Here is a 19,697-nt window from a genome sequence, read left to right on the forward strand (position 1 = left end):
TTAGGAAAATGCGTAAATTTACAAGGTCGGTTTGTTTTTGTCAAATCGTGGCGGCCCTTCCGCAAATTCAAATTTCAAAGACAACGAACACTGATAATTGTTCCAATTTTTTAAAAATAAATGTATTTTTAATTATTTTTTTTAAAAATAATTTGTTGTTGTTTTTGTACAAAGGATGTAAATTTCCAAGGCTCCAATTTCGAGATGCAACACTGGCGATTAATCAAGAAGTGAATCGATTCGGGCTGATATTTAGGTTGTGATTAGAGTCGGAGGAAAGTGACATTCAGTCTACAGTCATTCGGCAGTCTAACTTTCATCTACTTTCCCAGACGAGTTGAAATTGATACGGCGTCAGATTTTCCATTTCTTTCGATTTTCCGATAAAAAGACGGCTCCGGAACGACAAAACAACCACGGTCAAAATGTCATATTCATATTTGTTTAAATACATCATCATCGGTGATACAGGTGAGCGATTTCTCAAGGCCTGTTATTATTATTATTTTATTTTACGATTCGATTGTTTAGCACGTAGCGGGATTCGGAAAAAGCGATTTTTTTATGTTTTTCAGTCCGCCTTTTATTTAAGTAGAGGTGAAAAACCGTTTCCCCGTTCAATCTGCGTCGTTTGTTTTCCAAACATCTGTTTGTTAGAACGGGCCTTTTTTCCAGTCTTCAGGACCATTTAAGACAGTCAATCTAATGTTTTTTTCTGTTTTAAAGGTGTTGGCAAATCCTGCTTACTTTTGCAGTTCACGGACAAGAGATTTCAGCCTGTCCACGACTTGACGATCGGTAAGCCTCTTTTTTTTTTAACATTGTCACTCGGTTCCGAAACCATTTTCCGTCCTTAGTTGATATTTATATAATTCGAAAAAAAGCTTTCTGGCCGGATTTTATTTATAATATCGTCATTTATTTATACATAATTACGCATATACTTCGGCCCCCCCGGGCTCAGGCCTTCGCTCAAATTGGCCTTTTGTTCACTTTTTACAGACTGTGGCTGTACGATATACACTGATGGATGACGCACCACCCTTAAATTTAATATATTTAGGTTTATTAATATTTTGCATACCAAAAATAGGTTTGGTCGTAAAAAAAAGACATTTAAAAAGAAAATGTTCATTACCTAATTCTAAAAAAAATATTGAGTAAAGAAAAAAATGGTAAAAAAACATTTCTGCGCCCTTTAATATCGTGTAATTCCACCTCTGGCACGAATCACGCAACACCCAAAACGACTTTGCACTCCTTGAAAAAAAAAATCTTGATAAAATCCTGAGGAATTCTTTCCCATTAATTAAGAACAGCTGTTTCGACTTTTTGAAGGTATTAGGATTTGGTTTTGCCATAGTACTCGTTGTTTAAGTTGGTGTCAGTTGTGATTCGGTTCAAATCCAGACTTCCATCCTGCCACTCCAAGCACTCAATTCCAACCTCATTCAGGCAACCATCCACAATACGTGCTCCTGCATCCTGCATTAGCAAGAATATCTCACCAGTGTGAGGACTCAACAGACCATAAAGGAGAGGAAGAACTCAGGAGACCATCCGATACGATAGCTAATGATAGATGGACGATAGATGGCTCTAAAACAAACCGAGGGACCGGATCCGACATTTTTTGTACAAACCCAAGATACGAACAGTCAAACTCATTAGGGAAGTACACTTCAGTCTTTCAACGAGCCTTAATCTTTCCCAAAACAAAAAACAAAAAAAAGTTAACTAGCAGATTTGGGGAGCAAATGGAACTACATGTTCTTCGAATATGTCTTTAAGTACCTCTGTGAAGGGATCATTAATCTGGTGGACAGAAGCTCAACAACAAATAGCTACTCAATCACTAGGCAGCATACAAAGATTAGCAAATCTATGTATTACAAGGGCGGTGAGAACATCCCTTACAAATGCACTAGAAACTCTGCTAAACCTACCTCCACTGGAAACATTTATACAAAGAGAGGATAGGCATACCTCATTTAGTCTCCAAAAACAATCAGATTGTATGGGAACTAAACAATTTGGGCACACAATCATAATTAATAAAATCAGACACCCATTCTTAGAAATGGGGACTGACTATATGCTCAAGATATGAGCAATCAAACTTATTACAGAAGTACACTTTACGTCTTTCAAACAGAAATACATGCCATCAATGCTTGTGCCCTAGAAAAACTTAAAAATCAAAATCTCCAAAACCTGAGAAAATACAACAACCTGATGGTATTTTGGGTGGTAGAGAACAGAAGAATGTTGGGTAATGAGAAAGCAGACACGCTGGCCAGAGGAGTATCCATAAGACCATACATAGGCCCTGAACCCATACTTGGGATAACAAAAACAAATATAGAATCCTCCATCGCAGAATGGATCCAAATAAAACAAAAAGAGAAGTGGATAAACATTAACGGCGCTAGACCCCAGTAAACTTATGATGAAACAACCCTCACTAAGACTGGCTCAACTCACTGCTGCGATTGGAGGGGCTAGACAAAGAGGAGTGATAGCACTATTAACCAGTCAGTGGCATCTGAGCAAACATTTACACAACATGTGCATATATAACGATAATCCCATCTGCAGGTTAGGCAATGAGAAGGAGGAAACAGCCACCCATATCATCTTCGAATGCGAAGCAACAGTAGAATGGAGATTTAACCTAACATTCAGAAAAAATCTAGGGAATGAAATTATAGCAGTGGAAGTCAGTGACCTGATACTTCCAAGAAGGATTGAGTCTATTGCGCTCAACTAGGGAACTAGGAAGGTACATTAATCCAGAAGGCTGCAATGCCTGAGGAGCACATACCCTGCTTCCTAGTATCCTCATTACCATTACCCCTTTGAAGTTAGAAACCTTCCTCATACAACCAATTCGGTGTGGGCGTCCAAGGTAATGCCACTGCAGAACATCAATGACCCGCCATGGAATGCCATCTGAAGAACCATACAGCATAGGGTATACCTTTCTCCTGAGGGTCTCCATGTGAAATTTTGCGCATCTTAAGATTTGAGGCCATCTCTCACTTCAAGAGAACTCATCCCCAATCTTCCAATGTCCAATTCACATTTCTCTGTGCGATTTGAAGCCTGTCCGTTTTCTGAGCTGTGGTAAGAAGAGATAAATCCACGAGCTAGGAGCCTGGGCCCTGAGGTTATTTCATTAAGGCTTCTTATTACAGTCCTGGTGGAAATCAAATCATTTCGTACTTGTGTTATCAGATTTCTCATCTCATTTCCCGTAATGCTGCGGTTTTGTAGAGCCTGATGACGGATGAATCTATCATCTCTCCCATCTATAGACCTAGGTCAACCCTGTCTAGTGTGAAACCCTGTTTCTCTGAAGCGCCGAACAACCTTCCTTTTGTAGAGTGATATACTTTCAGTCTCCTGGGGACTTCATGCTGGCTCTATCCTTCCTCTAATAATGTTATGACCCAGACACTATCATACGCACTCAAATGCTTGACTGGGGCCATTGAAAAAGGTTTAAGAATAAGAATAATGTCATATGAAATCAATGAAGGAAAAATATTAACTGAATGAAAGCGATCTTTAGCCATAGCAGAATGGAACCCCATAATGCTACTTTTTGTGCAGATAGGATTAATCAGTACAAAAGTAAATAAAGAAAGTAACCAAAGCATTATTTACTATTTATTTTGACTACGATAGATCCTAATTACCTGTAACTAATGTAGAAAGATAATGAATTTAATTTTAATCTAAATAAATTGAGTGGTGCATTAAATTTGTCCGTTGGTGTATTTTGAATAAAATGTTTAAAATAAATAAAAATGCCGAGTTTGTAAAAAGAAAAACTCTCGTCCACCCTGTCTATTTTAAGATAAAGCTCAAAGAAATTTATTATTACAGATTATTCAAAGAATTTATCAATTTGTATATTGATTTAGATGAATAAGGCATTGTTTTCTTTAAACAAAGTTTCAATGACAAATTTTTATTTTCAATAGTATATTGTTTTTACTCCAACCAATCATGACATTCATAGATAATAATTATGGAAAAAAAGTATCAGACTTAGACCTCAGTTTTATTTTCCTGTTGTTAATAGATTTATTCTGATTGAAAACAATGCGTAGGTTGAAAGAATTCAATTTTATTTTGCAGTTTCACATGTCGATGCACATTCCCAGGAACAATAAAGAAAAGTCATTATCACATAGAAATTACATAACAACAAATAAGAATTTTTTGTTTAATACGTCCATTAACTTTTATATCTACACCAATTAATTAAGACAAAAATTTGGCTCTCCAGTAATTGGTCTTAGCGATCTTACATTTTTTTATGGAACTTTTGAGACTATTCTTCATTGCCTTAATTTCTTCACACATGGTAAATAGGCTATACTATGATACAAAAATTAGCCTATTTTAGTGGGTTTGTGGGGGTGGTTTGTATTCCACCATAAACCCACCCATTCACTCAACCACTCAAGCTGTTAAATACATTCATTCTAGATAAGAATAACCTTGTGTGGAAAGCCATCATATGCGTCTGTATGCATTTATTCGGTTCAGTTCCAATCATATTTTTACTGTCATCACTGCTGTCTTAGAATGCCTTCAAGATTCATGGACAATGCACACCTTGTTAGTATATTGTTAGTATACTACCAATAAGTGTTTACAGCTATATGGGCACTGCAAAAATATATTTATTGTGATTTAAAAAAATTTATTGTAAAAGTTGAAACAATTCAATTTTTTTTGTAGCTATTTCACATATTGATTATCATCCCCCAGAAACAAAAAGAAAAAATCATTTTTTGTTATGATTTTAAATGTGATAATGATTTTGCCCTTAATTTGACAGTTGGTGAGTGAAACAACTGCAAAATATAATGGTATGTTGGCAGTTAGATTTATTGATGATCATGTCTATTCAGTACCATCATTTAATGCGACGGAACACATTGGTGTTATTAATATTCCAATTTGCTCCTCTGTTTGATATAAAAATTAGAAAATGAATGACAATAATTAGGAATGACCCTCTGTATACCTACTTACTTAATAGTAATAATTATTCGGAGGTTGTGAGATGCGTTCTGTTGTGACGTAGATTTTAGAAAAACATTTTCTTTATCGTGCCAACATTTTTAGTAGATTTTAGAAAAACATTTTCTTTATCGTGCCAACATTTTTATCTTTATTGAGATCATCTTCAGGGCTCAAAGTGTTTGTTTTCTGTGTGATTGTGCCATTCTTGTGTGTCATGTTGAGAGTGCCCACACACACTAATCACCACACAGTAATAATAATAATAGTATACTTTATTATTTGTATAGTACATAACAATTAAATAAGAAAAACAATGTATTATACAGTATGGAAAAAGAAAAGCCGTCTGCCGGAGGTCGCTGGATAATATAAAAGAAATGATAATGCCTCTTTTTTTTTACAATTAAATGAAAAGTAAGAACTACTACTTAATAAAGAAAAAATAAAGAAAACAATGAAGATAAAAGAAAAACAAAGATTCATTTGAAATTGAATTCCACCACTAATTCGTGCCGGTAGTGCCAGGCCTGTCGAACATATTTAATTAAATTCTTAAACTTACATTTAAATAGAAAATTAGGCTGGTCTTTTAAAAATACAGAATAATTCAAGTGTGAATGGCGGATCTCTGACAAAATGGTGCATTCAGCCAAAAAATGAACCATGTCCTCCTTAACACCTGATTATATGGAGGACTCCGTTCATGTTCCAGAGTCCGAAAGAGGGCACCATTCAGATATAAAAGATAACCTCTGATCTTGAAAAGCCAGCGAAGTTCACCCAAAGACAAGCCTTGCGAATTATCTTTAATTAAGCTAAACATACCTGAGCTGCCACCAAATGTTTGTAAAATAAGAAACGTGAAGTAGACGAGACACTTTCCTGAAGTACAGAAATAAATATTAATTTTAAATTAACAAGTATTTATTTAAATATAACTGGCTAATGGAAAAGGGTTCACGTGACAACTCATTATAGAGGTCGTTCCACACCCTAAACCAGAAAAAAAATTAGAAAATGTATGAATAATTAGGAATGGCCTTCTGTTATATATGTCAATTTTCCAGTGTCTTCATTTTTATTTAGTAAATATAATAAATTTTGTAATTTTTTCCATCAAGTAATGATTCTTTTAAATATGGGTAACTCATTTTCAGTAGTTAAAAGGTTTGTAATTTATGTTTATTCTACTATTATACATTATGTTTTTATGTGAAATTATCGGAAATGTTTAATTTAAAGTGTAATATTATAATTACACATACATAAAAGATGCTTATCCACGATGTTTTTAAATATAATTAAAAAATTTGATGGAATCAGAGAGTAAATTATTTATTTCCCCTATTCAGGGTTAGTGTGTGTTTTATTATGTCAGGGCTAGTGGTTAAAAATATAACATTCAGAGATTTATTGTGGTTAATGTTCATTGTCTAATCTGACAGAATACAAATTTCACGTGCCAACCCCCAAACAAAAGAGTAATTGTAAATATTTAAAATACATCATAACGAATAAGATTTTACGTGCTGGCTTAAAAATATGACATTCAGAGTTTTGCTGATGTTAATGGTATTCGTTTATGTATAAATACCGTCGTTTAATCTGACAGAGGACAATTTTGCAGTTAACAACACCCCTTTGTTGAAGTCAATATTTTGCAGTATTAGATCATCATGCATGGTTGAATTAGGAATTTTCCTACTATATTAAAATACAACGTGTCACAAGATTTCATTGTTATTGCTTTTTGATTTTGATCTGAGCATTGTGTTTGGCAGTTTCTTCCATAATATAAACTTACTAAAGATTTGAACAAATATTGTAAAGTGAAATGGTCTTTTGTCCATGATACCTGGCAGGCCAGTTGGTCCTGACACAACAGATAGACATTACATAGTTATTTTGATTTTCACATATTGATTATAATCCCCCAGAAACAAAAAGAAAAAATCATTTTTTGTTATGCATTTGAAATGTGATAATGATTTTGCCCTTAATTTGATAGTTGGTGAGTGACTCTAAACAAAAAATGACAGAAAAGCATAAATCAACTTAAAAAGTCTTTGTGCAACCAATGAACATCAATAAAAGTTAGAATTGTTGAAAAAGATTGTTTCGTCTAATAACAGTAAGGAAAATGCCTTACTTAAACAAGAATTTAAAACTACAAACTCAAATATTTCTTATTTTTAGATTAATGTTTATCATTTTATAAATACTTGATCCAAGCGCAAATAAAAAAAATGTTGAATAAGTAAAAAAGCAAAGTAATTCCTGCTATACAGAGGAGGGCTTTACGTCCAACTGCCCATTGGTTGTCATGGACAAGGGGTGGTTGGACCACTTTACAATACATTTTTCATACATTATAAATTAAAAAATCGTGAGCTCTACCAGGAGTCAGACGCTCTAACCACTTGGCCACCACAGTTCCCAAAATTGAAGAATATAATTTATTGATTTAAAATAATTATTAATCTATCACTTCTGTATATTGGTTTGTTTCTAATATCCACTACTTTTTAAAAAATTACCGTTTATTGTGTTATTTATTAGAAACCAAAGCAACCTATTTCATTTTTATGTATTACTTCTTTATTTGATCGTTACCTATCATTTGCCTGCCCTCACTGGGTTTCGTTTTGACATTTCTCATCTGACAGACCAACCCAGTGAGGAGGATGGAAAGATCGTAATGACCTGTAACGATCAAATTTCAGGTTCGACACAACGCAGATCAACATATTGAAACATTTTTCATTATTATCACTATTATGTTTTTTTATATTTTTATTATAGGCGTTGAATTTGGAGCTCGCATGATAACTATCGATGGGAAGCACATAAAGTTGCAAATTTGGGATACTGCAGGCCAAGAAGCATTCAGGTCTATTACAAGGTCTTATTATAGAGGAGCTGCAGGTGCATTGCTGGTATATGACATAACGAGAAGAGAAACATTCAACCATCTTACTACATGGCTCGATGATGCAAGGCAGCACTCTAATTCCAATATGGTCATAATGCTTATTGGAAATAAAAGGTAACTTTTTTTTTGTCCTGTAAGCAGTAGTGTTTTAATATTATCGTATATTTTAGTGATTTGGAATCAAGACGTGAAGTGCAGAAGGAAGAAGGAGACGCTTTTGCTAGAGAGCATGGACTAATATTCATGGAAACATCTGCGAAAACTGCTTCAAATGTTGAGGAAGCATTTATTAACACAGCTAAAGAAATTTATGAAAAGATCCAGGAAGGGGTTTTTGACATCAACAATGAGGTAGATATTTAAATTAAAAAATTTAAACCTCCCAAACACATATTCTCCTACTGACCCATTAGCCTCCTAACGTCCAAAATCCTCAAAAGACTCCTTTAAAGCGATTAATAACTATCCTAGATACTCGTAAAACCATTCCTTCTTGCCGGCTTCTGTCCTCATCATCAGCTCTAGAGAGAGTATTTCCTAGGCAAGTTCTTAGATGGAGCACAGGTTTTTGATAGTGCCTGCTTTCTAACTTAAACCCTTCCTACCCCCTTCTTATTACGTTATCCTGAAATCCTACCTTAATGACCGCATCTTCATAGTGAGATGCGGCAAAGAGTTTTTAGAAGTCGGACAAGGGAATATTCTTAGCCCCATCCTTTACATCAGGGGTCGGCTTTTTCATACGGTTTCAAAATAAATTTTTTTATGCTGGCCACATATTCAAATGTAACTTAAATAGTGCTTTTTTATCATATACGAATATAAATATTATTATGGGGAGTGGGGATTAAACTTGTGCAGTAAAATAGGTTTCCCACTATGCTTCTGTTAGCGCGCATTGTTGTCACCGGCCACATTTCGGCACTCTCATGCTCTAAGTTTGTTGATTTTTCCTAAAATTATATTGGGCTTTGGCGGGCCGCGCAAAAAGTTGCAAAGGGCCAGAGGTTGCCGACCCCTGCTTTACATCATTTATACTACTGACCTACCTGTGCGGACATGAAGAAAAGACCTACCTATGTGAAGTAAAGCCCCATTTCGAAGCTTGTAGGGTGTTGGGGGTATTTTTGGAATTTATTCGGTGTCACAGGCCTTTAAGTTTAGTATGGCTCTGGCAGTGTTACTGTGAACACTGTTTTTCAATTTGACCTTGGAATTTTTTTGAGAAAAAAATCAACATATTTGCCCCGTACTTCGGGAGAATTTATTAATCACAGTTGTAAGGAACATGTTAAGAGAACTGAACAATTTGGACAAATATCAAGACACCAACCAAGAGCCATCCAACATAGGGCGTGTCTAATCCTCTAGTCAAAAGTCCTCAGAAAAATCAAAGCTCCTTGTTACATCACTAACCTCACTATCCACAACGGCCTCAACAGTCTGTTCCCGATTCCAAAAGTTTCACACTAACCCTTCGAGCCATCTCTTTACATCCTCATCCCGACAACCCACCACATCACATTAATTGACGATGGCCTCGAAATTTTGTCCCTTAATCTTTTAATCCCTCACACTGAATTACTGCGTGTTTCTTATAACTGAGTTTCCTCTGGGTGCCTGTAAAAATAAACTTAGTTAAATATAAGATTTTTTGATAATTTTGAATAAAAAATTTAATTGATTTTAGGCAAATGGAATCAAAATAGGACCACAGCATTCCCCATCGAGCAACAGTTTACCACCAGGCGCACACGAATCATCACAAAGCTCCAGTTGCTGTTAAAAAAACAGTCTGAAAATCGTGTAATATCTATTTCTATATTTACTATTGTGTTTATTATTTCTTTTGAGTCAAGTTATATAAAATCAGATTTATAAATTGCGTATTGTAAAACACAACACTTCACCTGTGCTCGGTTTTACTATATGTGAGTCGATTTTATGTTCCGAAATTTAATTTTGACAAAACATGATTGTATTACATTATAATATAAGTGTAAAAAGGCAGGAGATGTGCAATAGAGTGAAATTAAGCCAGTTTAAAAATATTCATCAAAGTTTTTATTTGAACAAATGTCACACTTCGTTATTTTGTGGTTGGTTATTATCACCCCTAGCCGATTAAAAAATAAATAAATAAAATAAAGCATGCAATTATTATTGTTTGAAGTATTCTCCTGCCCATTAGGTGTTATTGTAGTGAAAGTGATATCGTTTAATGTAGTTTTATTGTTAGGAAGAATTGTTGGATTATGTAGGTGTTTGTGTTTTTTCTCAGTATGAGTTTTTATTTTATTTTAGAATTTCCCATTGCTTAAATTTTGTATTTATAACTGCACATAAAATTTATATTGCATCGTTTCTAAGTATCGACAAGATTAAAAACTTTTTTACATTCTACACAGGTTTGAATTTAAATTTGCTGACTGTTTAATACATAAAGCTCAACGTCTTTCATAATTTTTTTTTTATTCATCCGGCCTTCATTGCTAGTATTGTCTAAAATCTAATTTTGGAAAGTAACAGAACTGTGAGACCAAAAGTGAGTAAATTTGAGTTGCAATGAAGAAAAAAAAATAATAGAGATAGTGAAATTTAATTTTATATCATTTACATCGCATTAATAATGTGACAAATGTATTTTTTATTTTACTTTGTGGAATTAGACATAAGTACAAACTAAAAATATAAAAAAAGCATGAATATAAAATTATTACCCTTTGTTTTTATTACTAGATAAGATGTATATTATAGTTTTTATCTAAATGTATAAACACATTTATAAAGAAGGTATCTATTATTATTTCTAGTAATGGTGGCAAATCGACTGTGTACTTTTTATTTATAGTCATTGTGTTGTAAATACAATTTAATTTTTTTGTATTAAATTTCTTTTTAAAAGGCGTTATTCTCGATGTATACGGTAAAACTGGGTTTCACATCTTGGTGCTGTGTATTATGAAAGAATGGGCAGCTGTATAGATTTTTCCAAGATTTGAAGTTTTCTTTTAATTTTTAAAATTTGAAGTCAACAAAATATCAAATTTCTATATTTTTTATTTAGACAGAAACTTATATTTTTTAATTTTATATATACATTCGGTATACAAGCTGTATATTAACAGATACCATCTGCTACTTCATTCTCCAATTTATTTAAGTTTAATGTGTATTTTGGCTGTAATACTGTGCATACTTTTAGTCGATAAAATTCTTCCAACAAATAATGATTTCTCATGATGAAAATCCTTCAGTCATTAGTTTTAAAAATGTCGTTTCAGTAATGTACATTACTTAAATAATAATATACATTATTTTTATTTTTAATTCATTTTTTGTGTAGTCAAGCTTATTATTAGATCTCTTAACAAACTAATGAAAAATGAAATATTACCAAAGTTTAAATTCATATAATTTGAAATTTGTTTCTTTAGTTTATTTTTTGTTTTTAATTTTTGTGTATATATTTTTTTAATTTTTGGATGTGCATAAAAATGATTTAACTATTACAAAAGTTTATTTAATTATATCTATACATCACTCTCACTCTTGTCAAATAACTGTCTGTTCATGATGGTTTTATTCTCTTTCTCTTACCTGTATTTAACACTTCAGGAGTTATTCAACATACGTCGATGTACAAATCTCATATTTTATGTAAGGTGTGAGGTTCCCAGAGTTCAACAACAGTTGTGTACAATTGAAGTTGCAAAGAATTATATTGCAGTTTTGACTTTTTTTATGTTTTGGTCTCCGCTTTGACCAACTTCTTTTTGTGGTAGTTAAAGGCCTATAGTAAATATTTATGGTGCTTTCTAGCTACATCTTTATTCTTTGGCTAGTTGTTCAGCATGTTCGTTTCCTTCTATACCTGTCCTGGAATCCACCTCAACCTTGTTTTGTTCTCTTAGGCCCATTAGGACACTTAAGCAATTCCAGGCTACTTTTGAGCTAAAAGCGTATACATTAGTGTTGTCCAAGTGTGTGCTTTTTCTACCTTGTTTTTGATTAAAACTATGTTCGTTTTACATACTTGCCTCTCTTGAGTCTGGCCACTCTGTGTTAACTTCAATGAATTTCCCTCTCGTTAATTATTATTAACAAGGTCATTTCACAACTTAAAACGAGACTTTTTAAATAAAGCTATTTTCATTCATTCTCTTTCTCTCTATTTCATTTTTTCTTTCTCTATCTTTCTCTCGACTCTTCTTTCTTTTGTTTTCTTTCTCCCTCTCATTCTTTCTTTTGTTCTCTATCTATGTCATTCTTTTTTTGTTCTTTCTCTCATTCTTTGTATTGTTCTCTTTTGTTCTATCTTCTTTTTTGTCCTTTTTCTCTGCCATTCTCCCTTTTCCACTGTCATTCTTTCTTTCTATTGTTCTCTCTCACTCTCTCTCTTGTTCTTTATTATCTATCTCCTTCTTCGTTTTTTATTTCTCTGTACCACTCTTTCTTTCTCTCTCAATTATCTATCATTCTTTCTTTTTGTTCTTTCTCTCAATAAATTTTTATTTTGTTCATTTATTCTCTCTCCTCTCTCTCTCATCTTCGTCTCTCTATCTCGTGTCTCTCTCTCTCTCTCTTCTCTCTCTCTCTCTCTCGTCTNCTCTCTCTTCTCTCTCTCTCTTCTCTCTCTCTCTCTCTCATCTCTCTCTCTCTCACTCTCACTCTCATTCCCTTCTCATTCTTTTCTGACTGAAACACATCAGCCCTGATGATAAAACTGCAAACTGATTACATTGGGATGTAGAAAAATAAACAGAAGAACTTTTCACATTTTATTTTTAAAAGACAGAAGATTATCAATGATATTTTAAAAATTGATTTGAACAATTTTCATAAAATCGAAATTGAAAAGTTACAGCTTAAAGAGAAATTGTTTCATATATTTATTTTCGAATGTAAAAAAATAGTCATGTTCTTGCCGTTACTAAGAATCCAGTTGATCATTTACCAGTAGACCTTGTGTTAAACCCTGAGTTAGTTGTCTTACTGCTTCCTTAGTCTAAAAACAAAATTTGACAATGAAAAATGAAATAAAAATAAATTGATATTGTATCTACTCGACTAACCTTGTCATCTACTTCAATTTGCTGCATCAACCTCTGTACTACATTTAGATGTTCCAATGCAGCTTCTTTTTTATCTTGAGCGTACAAATGCGATATATAATTAATCCTAATATTGACATCATCGACGTCCAATTTAATAGCCTGTTCAAAACATTTTGTCGCATTTTCGTGGTGTGACATTCGCTGGAGAACGACTGAAACATCAGCTATTAACTACAGATTTCTTGTGCCTTGCCTATTGAACATACTTCCTAACAGCATGAAAGACAGGGCGTGACGGTTTTCCAATTTTATCGCGCTGGATAGGAAGTGAAAAGCAGATGTGTATTGTTTAGTGTGTATGTGCACGAGACCGAGGTTGAACAGGGTCTTCCAATCCATCGGGTCTAGATAATTGGCACGTTTCAAACAACCTATAGCCTTTAAAAAAAATCATTTAGCACGACAACTTTTGAAATATGGAAATTCACTCACTGCGACATATTTCCCTTTTCCAAAAAAACACAATCCCATATTGTTCCATAAACAAATTGATTCTGGAAGATATTGTCCAGCAATCTTATATTTAGATAGAGCGACTTCATATTCTTTTTCTTCCTAGAAAATAATAAAAACTGTTTCAGATAAATACATATTTTTGTAAAAGAATTGATTGAGATTTTACGATTTGGTTTTATTTTTACATAAATACTGAACTGCACAGTGGTTAGAACACTCATATTTGCCATGCTAGTGGTTCTGCCCAAGGCTTTTTAATTGATAATAATTTGAAAAAGTAATGTAAAATGGTTTGACCTCTCGTCCGCAGCACGTAACGGGTAGTTGGACGTTAAGCCCTCCTTTAAGACAGAATTTACTTTATCTTGCCTGCAGGTTAATGTTCCTATGATGATGATATTTAGTATTCAAGCACTGAAGCTTGACTTGTACTTTTGCATTCACTATTTTGGATGTGACCTTTTTAAATGCTAATGCTTTTAGAGCCTTAGGATGTCTTTGTTAGTGCTTCTTTTATGATTTTCTACTAGCATACATTGTGCGTTCTTCCCTAATGAGTTTGATTTCTTGTATTTTCGGTTTACGCTTAACCTGATCCAGTTCCTTCACTGGTTTCTAGTTTCTCTTGTATAGATGTTTTTCTAAGGCAGCTGATTAGATAGTCATTGCCCCTGCGATAAATTTGTCAATCTTCACTGCCTAATTTTTGAGAAGCTTGTTTTTTGTTGAGTTTTAGCCCACCAGTTTAGTAAACTATAATCTTAGATCTTAGTACTGCCATATATATATGGCCCTGAAGGGTCCGGGACTTGGTCGGTTCACATGTCCTGCATAAACCTCTTGGACTTGTTCACAAACCCCAAGATTTTGGACCATTTTATCTTGGGGAGTGATTTGGTAATTACCACTCCTTCAAAAGTTTCGAATCTATACGTAGCGTACCTATCACACTCTGCAAGGTAGTGCCATGCTGTTTCTTCTTTTATTTCCCAAAAACAGCAAAAGGGGTCTGGTAAAATACCCATTACGAAAGGGCGATGGCCCGTCAGAATACCTATCAGCCTCCTAATTCCCTTCCTTGAGTTAGAGAATAGCCATTTCGATTCTGTTGGTTTGATCTCCTTCACAAACTCCTTCGATTACCTGTGTCCGAGGGTTAGTACTGCCACACATAGCCAATAATTTTGGGTTTTAGCCCTCAAGGTTTGTTTATTAGGGTTCTTCTTTTGACCATGTTCAGGGATGTTCCGTTTTGAACTGCAGTGCTTCTTTGCTTCACGAGCCTACCATTTCGTTTACTTTTCTTAGTAAATGCAATTTGTGTTGTTTTCATAGGAGCTTTGAGTGCCATTGCTACCATTGCTCTACCATGTTGAGTGAGTACACTTCGACATAACCTGGGTGCAGATGTTACCCACATTCCACAGCAGAGGTTAAAGTACTCCCTGTTGGCACCCTATTGCTGTAACAGCTTCTTTTTGAGGAACAAGGATATGTACTGTTCTGCTTTTTAGCCGTTGCTTCAAAAGGAGTGTGAACTTTGATCTTTTGCAATCATGGTCTACCTATTAATTTTGGTTCTCTCTCTCTCTCTCTCTCTCTCACACACACACACACACACACACACACACACACACATACATACAATAAACCTCCCTGATCCAATTACGAACAATGCTATGATATGCAGATGGTGCAGTATCGCTGACCACTGAAACCACAATGAGGCTACAGAGGAAATATGTAAAACTCTTTCAGGTCGTGTTGGATAAATGTTGCCTATTGGAAACATAGGCAGTGAAACGGGACAAAATAAGCTGTGTAAGATGAAGTATTGACCTTCTTCAGGGTACCAATAACATGTGAAACTTTGGTCTCAACATGGTACTTTGGCAGCATGGAAAGTGCTTTACTATTTAATTACCCTCTGGATATGAAAAATATCTAATGAATATAACATTTAATATGAAATTACAAAGGTACCAAATTTTTTTAAATTCTGGTGACAACATAAAATTCCAGATTATTTGTTCAAAAAACAAAAACAAAACACAGAGTTAACTTACCTGACAGATAGAAGCAACTGCTAGAAGAGCTTGCATGCTTTCTCTGTTAATAGCAAGGGCAAGGCCGAAACTGTTGAAAGCTTTAGCGGTTTCTCCGACCTGCAGGTAAAGCTGGCCCAGATCAGTCGCCAGCTCCCAACTTGATGGAAACAACCTTTAAATGTAGAAAAAAAAGCATAAAATAATGAATTCTTCAGGTTGAAAACAACGCAAATTACTCGAGAGCAATGTGATACACCTCCAAAGCACTGTTTATATCATTTTCTGCGATGTAAAGTCGTGCGAGGGCATCATAACTTTGAAGCGTCCTGCCCAGGTGGACAGCCTTTGTCAAATATTCTCTCGCTTTTCCTATTCTACCTAAACTCACATAACATACCCCTGAAATTCAAAATTTAATAGTCAAAAGATGTAATAAAGAAGCTTTATTTAATCAATAATCAATAGAAATTAGAATGTGGGAGTGAATTATTTTGCAGTTTGTTCATCCCGGTTTGTCTCATTTCTGTCGGGGATTTTGAGTGGTGTCTAAGATCTGAATAAACTGCCAAAGCGCGTAAGGCAAAACAAGAGAAAAAATGGAAACTGTGATGATTCAAGATGTCCAAACTAAAAGTTCATCCATCCTTTGTCCTATGTGTACACATGATGAGAGAAAGAACGTGGGAGTGCAAAACACACACACACACACTCTCTCTCTCTCTCTCTCTCTCTCTCTCTCTCTCTTTTTATACACTGCTGTATATTTCTATAAATAAATTGCTCATTCATTCAGTCATTCTCTTTTTCTCTCTCCTTCTTTCTCTTGTTCTACCTCTCTCTCTACATATATATCTCTTTCTTTGCAAAAGAAAGATAAATAGATAAAGTACAGTATAAAAATATAAGACAGCATTAATTTTGTAATTATACAACATAAATAGAATTACCTAAGTTGTGATATATATTCCAATTAGGTGTAGCAACCAATTTTTCTGCTTTTGAGAACGATTCAATTGCTTGATATTTTTGTCCTAATAGAAACCTAATAAATAATTAAATAATTTAGTTAATTGGTGATGAAGAAAAAGGTGGACAGAGATCAAATAAATGCACTTACCAACATTTCCCCAACTGGCAAATGTTCGGGATGCGACCCGGATTCAGAAAGCAACACTTCTGAAAACATTCGAGCGCCTCTCTCACTTTTCCTTCGTGTTGGAATATCATACCCTTGGAAAGGAAAATTTATAAAAATAACAAATGCTAATTTATAGAAATTACATCAAGCATAATATTACAAGGACATAGTTTGCATATTCGTTGCAGCCTTTCGATTTTGTCAGGTCTTCTTGGATTATCAATTTGCAAAGGTCAAACTCTTTTCTTACATAGCGCATGTGTATCAGCCAGTTATTCGATTCGATGGGCTGGAATTCTGGAGCTGTGAAAGATAAATAAACAAATAAATAAAAGTTAAATAACATTTGAAGCCAAATATTGGATTTCCTCATTAGGTGCTTGAGATATTGTCAAATACTTCAGATAGCTTTAAAATTATATTCCACATTTATTTGTACATATATAAAAAAATTCAGTTTTGGTGATAATTACATAAAACTTAAATTCTACACACAATCCTTAAAAAATTGATTAGATAATGCGTTAGTTCTTAATAATTTCTCATTTTTTTCAAAGCTGGATATTTTTATATGGGTAATAAACTAATTGAAATGTACTGTTTGATTGAAACTAATTGAAAATATTTAAGACGTTCTACAGATAAACTGAAATAATCTATATTTAGAATTGAACTAATATGTTTCTAGAACGTAGTAGATAGATAATCATCATTTGCAAATTCCCATAAGAAAATTTCCAATCTCTCTCACTCACACTCTCACTCTCTCCCTCTTTATGTATGTTCCACAATCATTTTGTTTGTTTATTTTGTTTTTATTTACTTTTGTAAAACCCAACGCATTGATGGTAAAAAAGGTCAATAAGGTCAATATGATTTAAATCTGCATTAAATCTGCAAGTATTATAAATAAAGATTTTCAATTCAATTCTCTCTCTCTCTATCTGACTCTCTCTTTCTTTTGGTCTCTCTTTTTCTTCCTTTCCTCAATCTCTTTCATTTGTTCTACTCTTGTCTTTCTTTCTTTAGTTTGTTCGCTCACTCACACTCTATCTCCTTCTCTCTCTCTCTCTCTCTCTCTCTCTCTCTCTCTCTCTCTCTCTCTCTCTCTCTCTGTTCTACCTCTCTTTTTCTTTCTTTTAATCTATCTCCCTCAATCTCTCTCTCTCTCTCTCTCAAACTCCCCCTCACTGTCTCTCTATCGCTCTTTCTCTCTCTATCTGCTTCTCTTTCTTTTGTTCTCTCTCTCTCTCTCCCCCTCTTTTTTTTCTCTCTCTCTATCTATGTATATATTTTTTGTTTCTTGGTCTCTCTATCTTTTGTTCCCTCTCTCCCTCCCACTCTCTCTCTATCTTTTGTTCCCTCTCTCCCTCCCACTCTCTCTCTATCTTTTGTTCCCTCTCTCCCTCCCACTCTCTCTCTATCTTTTGTTCCCTCTCTCCCTCCCACTCTCTCTCTATCTTTTGTTCCCTCTCTCCCTCCCACTCTCTCTCTATCTTTTGTTCCCTCTCTCCCTCCCACTCTCTCTCTATCTTTTGTTCCCTCTCTCCCTCCCACTCTCTCTCTATCTTTTGTTCCCTCTCTCCCTCCCACTCTCTCTCTCTCTCTCTCTCTCTCTCTCTCTCTCTCTCTCTCTCTATCTATCTATCTCTCTCTCTCTATCTCTCTCTCTCTCTATCTCTCTCTCTCTATCACTATCTCTATCTCTATCTCTATCTCTATCTCTATCTCTATGTCTATCTATCTATCTATCTATCCATCTCTCGCTTTTGTTTGTTCTATTTCTTTTCTCTCTCTCTCTATATGTCTATCTATGTATCTATTTTTTTGGTTCTTGGTCTCTATCTTTCTCTCTCTCTCTCTCTCTCTCTCTCTCTCTCTCTCTCTCTCTCTCTCTCTTTATTTTTCCTATCTCGTTTGTTCTATCTCTCTCTTTCTTTCTTTTCTCAATCTCTTTCATACTTTCTTTCTTTTTCTCTTCTCCCATCTTTCTTTCTTTCATTTGTTCTCTCTCTCTCTCTTTGTTCTACCTCTCTTTTTCTTTCTTTTGGTGTATCTCTCTCTATCTATTTCAAACTTTCTTTTTTCCTACTCCATCATTCTATCTTTCATTTGTTCTCTCTCAATTATGTTCTATTATTCTTTTTCTTTATTTCGTTTTATCTCTCTCTTTCCTTTTTTTCTCAAACTGTCAGAAGTAAAGGGTTGGCAAGGTAGGATATTAGGATGTGGTAGTAGGTAGATGATACTTTTGGTTTTACACAGCATTACAGCATGCCATCGATTGGAGATGAGAATGTTGAGAAAGATAGCCGAGCTGCTATTGAAAGGAGGCGATAATGTCTACAATTCGGTGGCTTTCGTTATCTATATATGAAAATGAATATTTCTAATATATTCATGGAAAAACTTTATAAAGAAATGTGCAAAGTAGTAGGTATAAAATAATCCTGCTATGTTTTGCTTGCAAAAAGATGTGAGCAACGTACTGGTCGTGAGTTGTTTATTACGTGCAACGTACTTCACCCATTAGGAAAAGTGAGTGAAAAGAGAAGAAAATCGAAAAATCTGTTTTCCAGTGTACAAAAGGGACTTTCGAAGTTTTCCATCTCCCGTGTACCTTTTAAAGCAGGCTTTTGATGTACATTCGGATTTGCAGACATCGAAGGCAGTGTACCGTTCATGATATTCCAAGGAAATCGGCACTCAAATCCGTGGAACGTTTGCCGGATTGTTGACAAAGTCGTCCCCTTGACGACGCCCACCTCCAGCAGAAGACCTGCGTACATTCGACAAAAACGAAGTTTAAATATGCCAAATGGCAATGGTAAATTACCCTAACAAAAGGACAATGGGATAAGATAAAAATCCTATCTCGGTCAACCCGTAACAGGATACAGCAGTTAAATACTGTCAAAATAACAATACAAATACAAAGATAACTTTTTAACCCATTGGCAATT

General features: G+C 34.5%; 2 protein-coding genes across 4 annotated transcripts; one reads left to right on the forward strand and one right to left on the reverse strand.

The window, feature by feature from the left end:
• The first annotated feature begins 251 nt into the window (after nucleotides 1-251).
• Nucleotides 252-10,501, forward strand: LOC106664130 (ras-related protein Rab-2). Its single transcript, XM_014389573.2, has 5 exons — nucleotides 252-471; nucleotides 727-798; nucleotides 7,846-8,089; nucleotides 8,146-8,326; nucleotides 9,666-10,501. The coding sequence occupies exons 1-5, from the start codon at nucleotides 426-428 to the stop codon at nucleotides 9,759-9,761; spliced, it is 639 nt and encodes a 212-aa protein (XP_014245059.1). The 5' UTR covers nucleotides 252-425; the 3' UTR covers nucleotides 9,762-10,501.
• Nucleotides 10,502-12,774: 2,273 nt separating this feature from the next.
• LOC106664060 (Bardet-Biedl syndrome 4 protein) lies at nucleotides 12,775-19,485 on the reverse strand. Of its 3 annotated transcripts, none has more exons than XM_014389435.2 (10): nucleotides 19,355-19,485; nucleotides 16,895-17,037; nucleotides 16,714-16,826; nucleotides 16,544-16,638; nucleotides 15,833-15,995; nucleotides 15,615-15,768; nucleotides 13,525-13,647; nucleotides 13,299-13,470; nucleotides 13,051-13,244; nucleotides 12,775-12,983 (listed from the first exon to the last, which is right to left on the reverse strand). In XM_014389435.2, exons 1-10 carry the CDS (start codon nucleotides 19,416-19,418, stop codon nucleotides 12,909-12,911), a joined length of 1,296 nt encoding a protein of 431 aa, XP_014244921.1. In that variant the 5' UTR covers nucleotides 19,419-19,485; the 3' UTR covers nucleotides 12,775-12,908. The 3 variants fall into 3 exon arrangements, with proteins under 3 accessions (XP_014244921.1, XP_014244923.1, XP_014244922.1); XM_014389437.2 differs by lacking the exon at nucleotides 19,355-19,485 and adding an exon at nucleotides 17,490-17,523; XM_014389436.2 differs by lacking the exon at nucleotides 19,355-19,485 and adding an exon at nucleotides 17,208-17,479.
• Nucleotides 19,486-19,697: the final 212 nt, after the last annotated feature.

The sequence above is a fragment of the Cimex lectularius genome, unplaced genomic scaffold (genome assembly GCF_000648675.2).
Source record: "Cimex lectularius strain Harlan isolate CLEC.00 unplaced genomic scaffold, Clec_2.1 scaffold82, whole genome shotgun sequence".
Lineage (NCBI taxonomy): Eukaryota > Metazoa > Arthropoda > Insecta > Hemiptera > Cimicidae > Cimex > Cimex lectularius.

Coding starts and splice junctions, on each gene's coding strand:
- LOC106664060 (XM_014389435.2), bottom strand. CDS start 19,418: ATGAACGGTACACTGCCTTCGATGTCTGCAAATCCGAATGTACATCAA. Junction 17,038..19,354: donor TCAAAAGCCTGCTTTAAAAG/GTACACGGGAGA, acceptor TATCTTTCACAG/CTCCAGAATTCCAGCCCATC. Junction 13,471..13,524: donor GAAAAGGGAAATATGTCGCA/GTGAGTGAATTT, acceptor TTTTTTTTAAAG/GCTATAGGTTGTTTGAAACG.
- LOC106664130 (XM_014389573.2), top strand. CDS start 426: ATGTCATATTCATATTTGTTTAAATACATCATCATCGGTGATACAG. Junction 8,090..8,145: donor ATGCTTATTGGAAATAAAAG/GTAACTTTTTTT, acceptor CGTATATTTTAG/TGATTTGGAATCAAGACGTG. Junction 8,327..9,665: donor TTTTTGACATCAACAATGAG/GTAGATATTTAA, acceptor AATTGATTTTAG/GCAAATGGAATCAAAATAGG.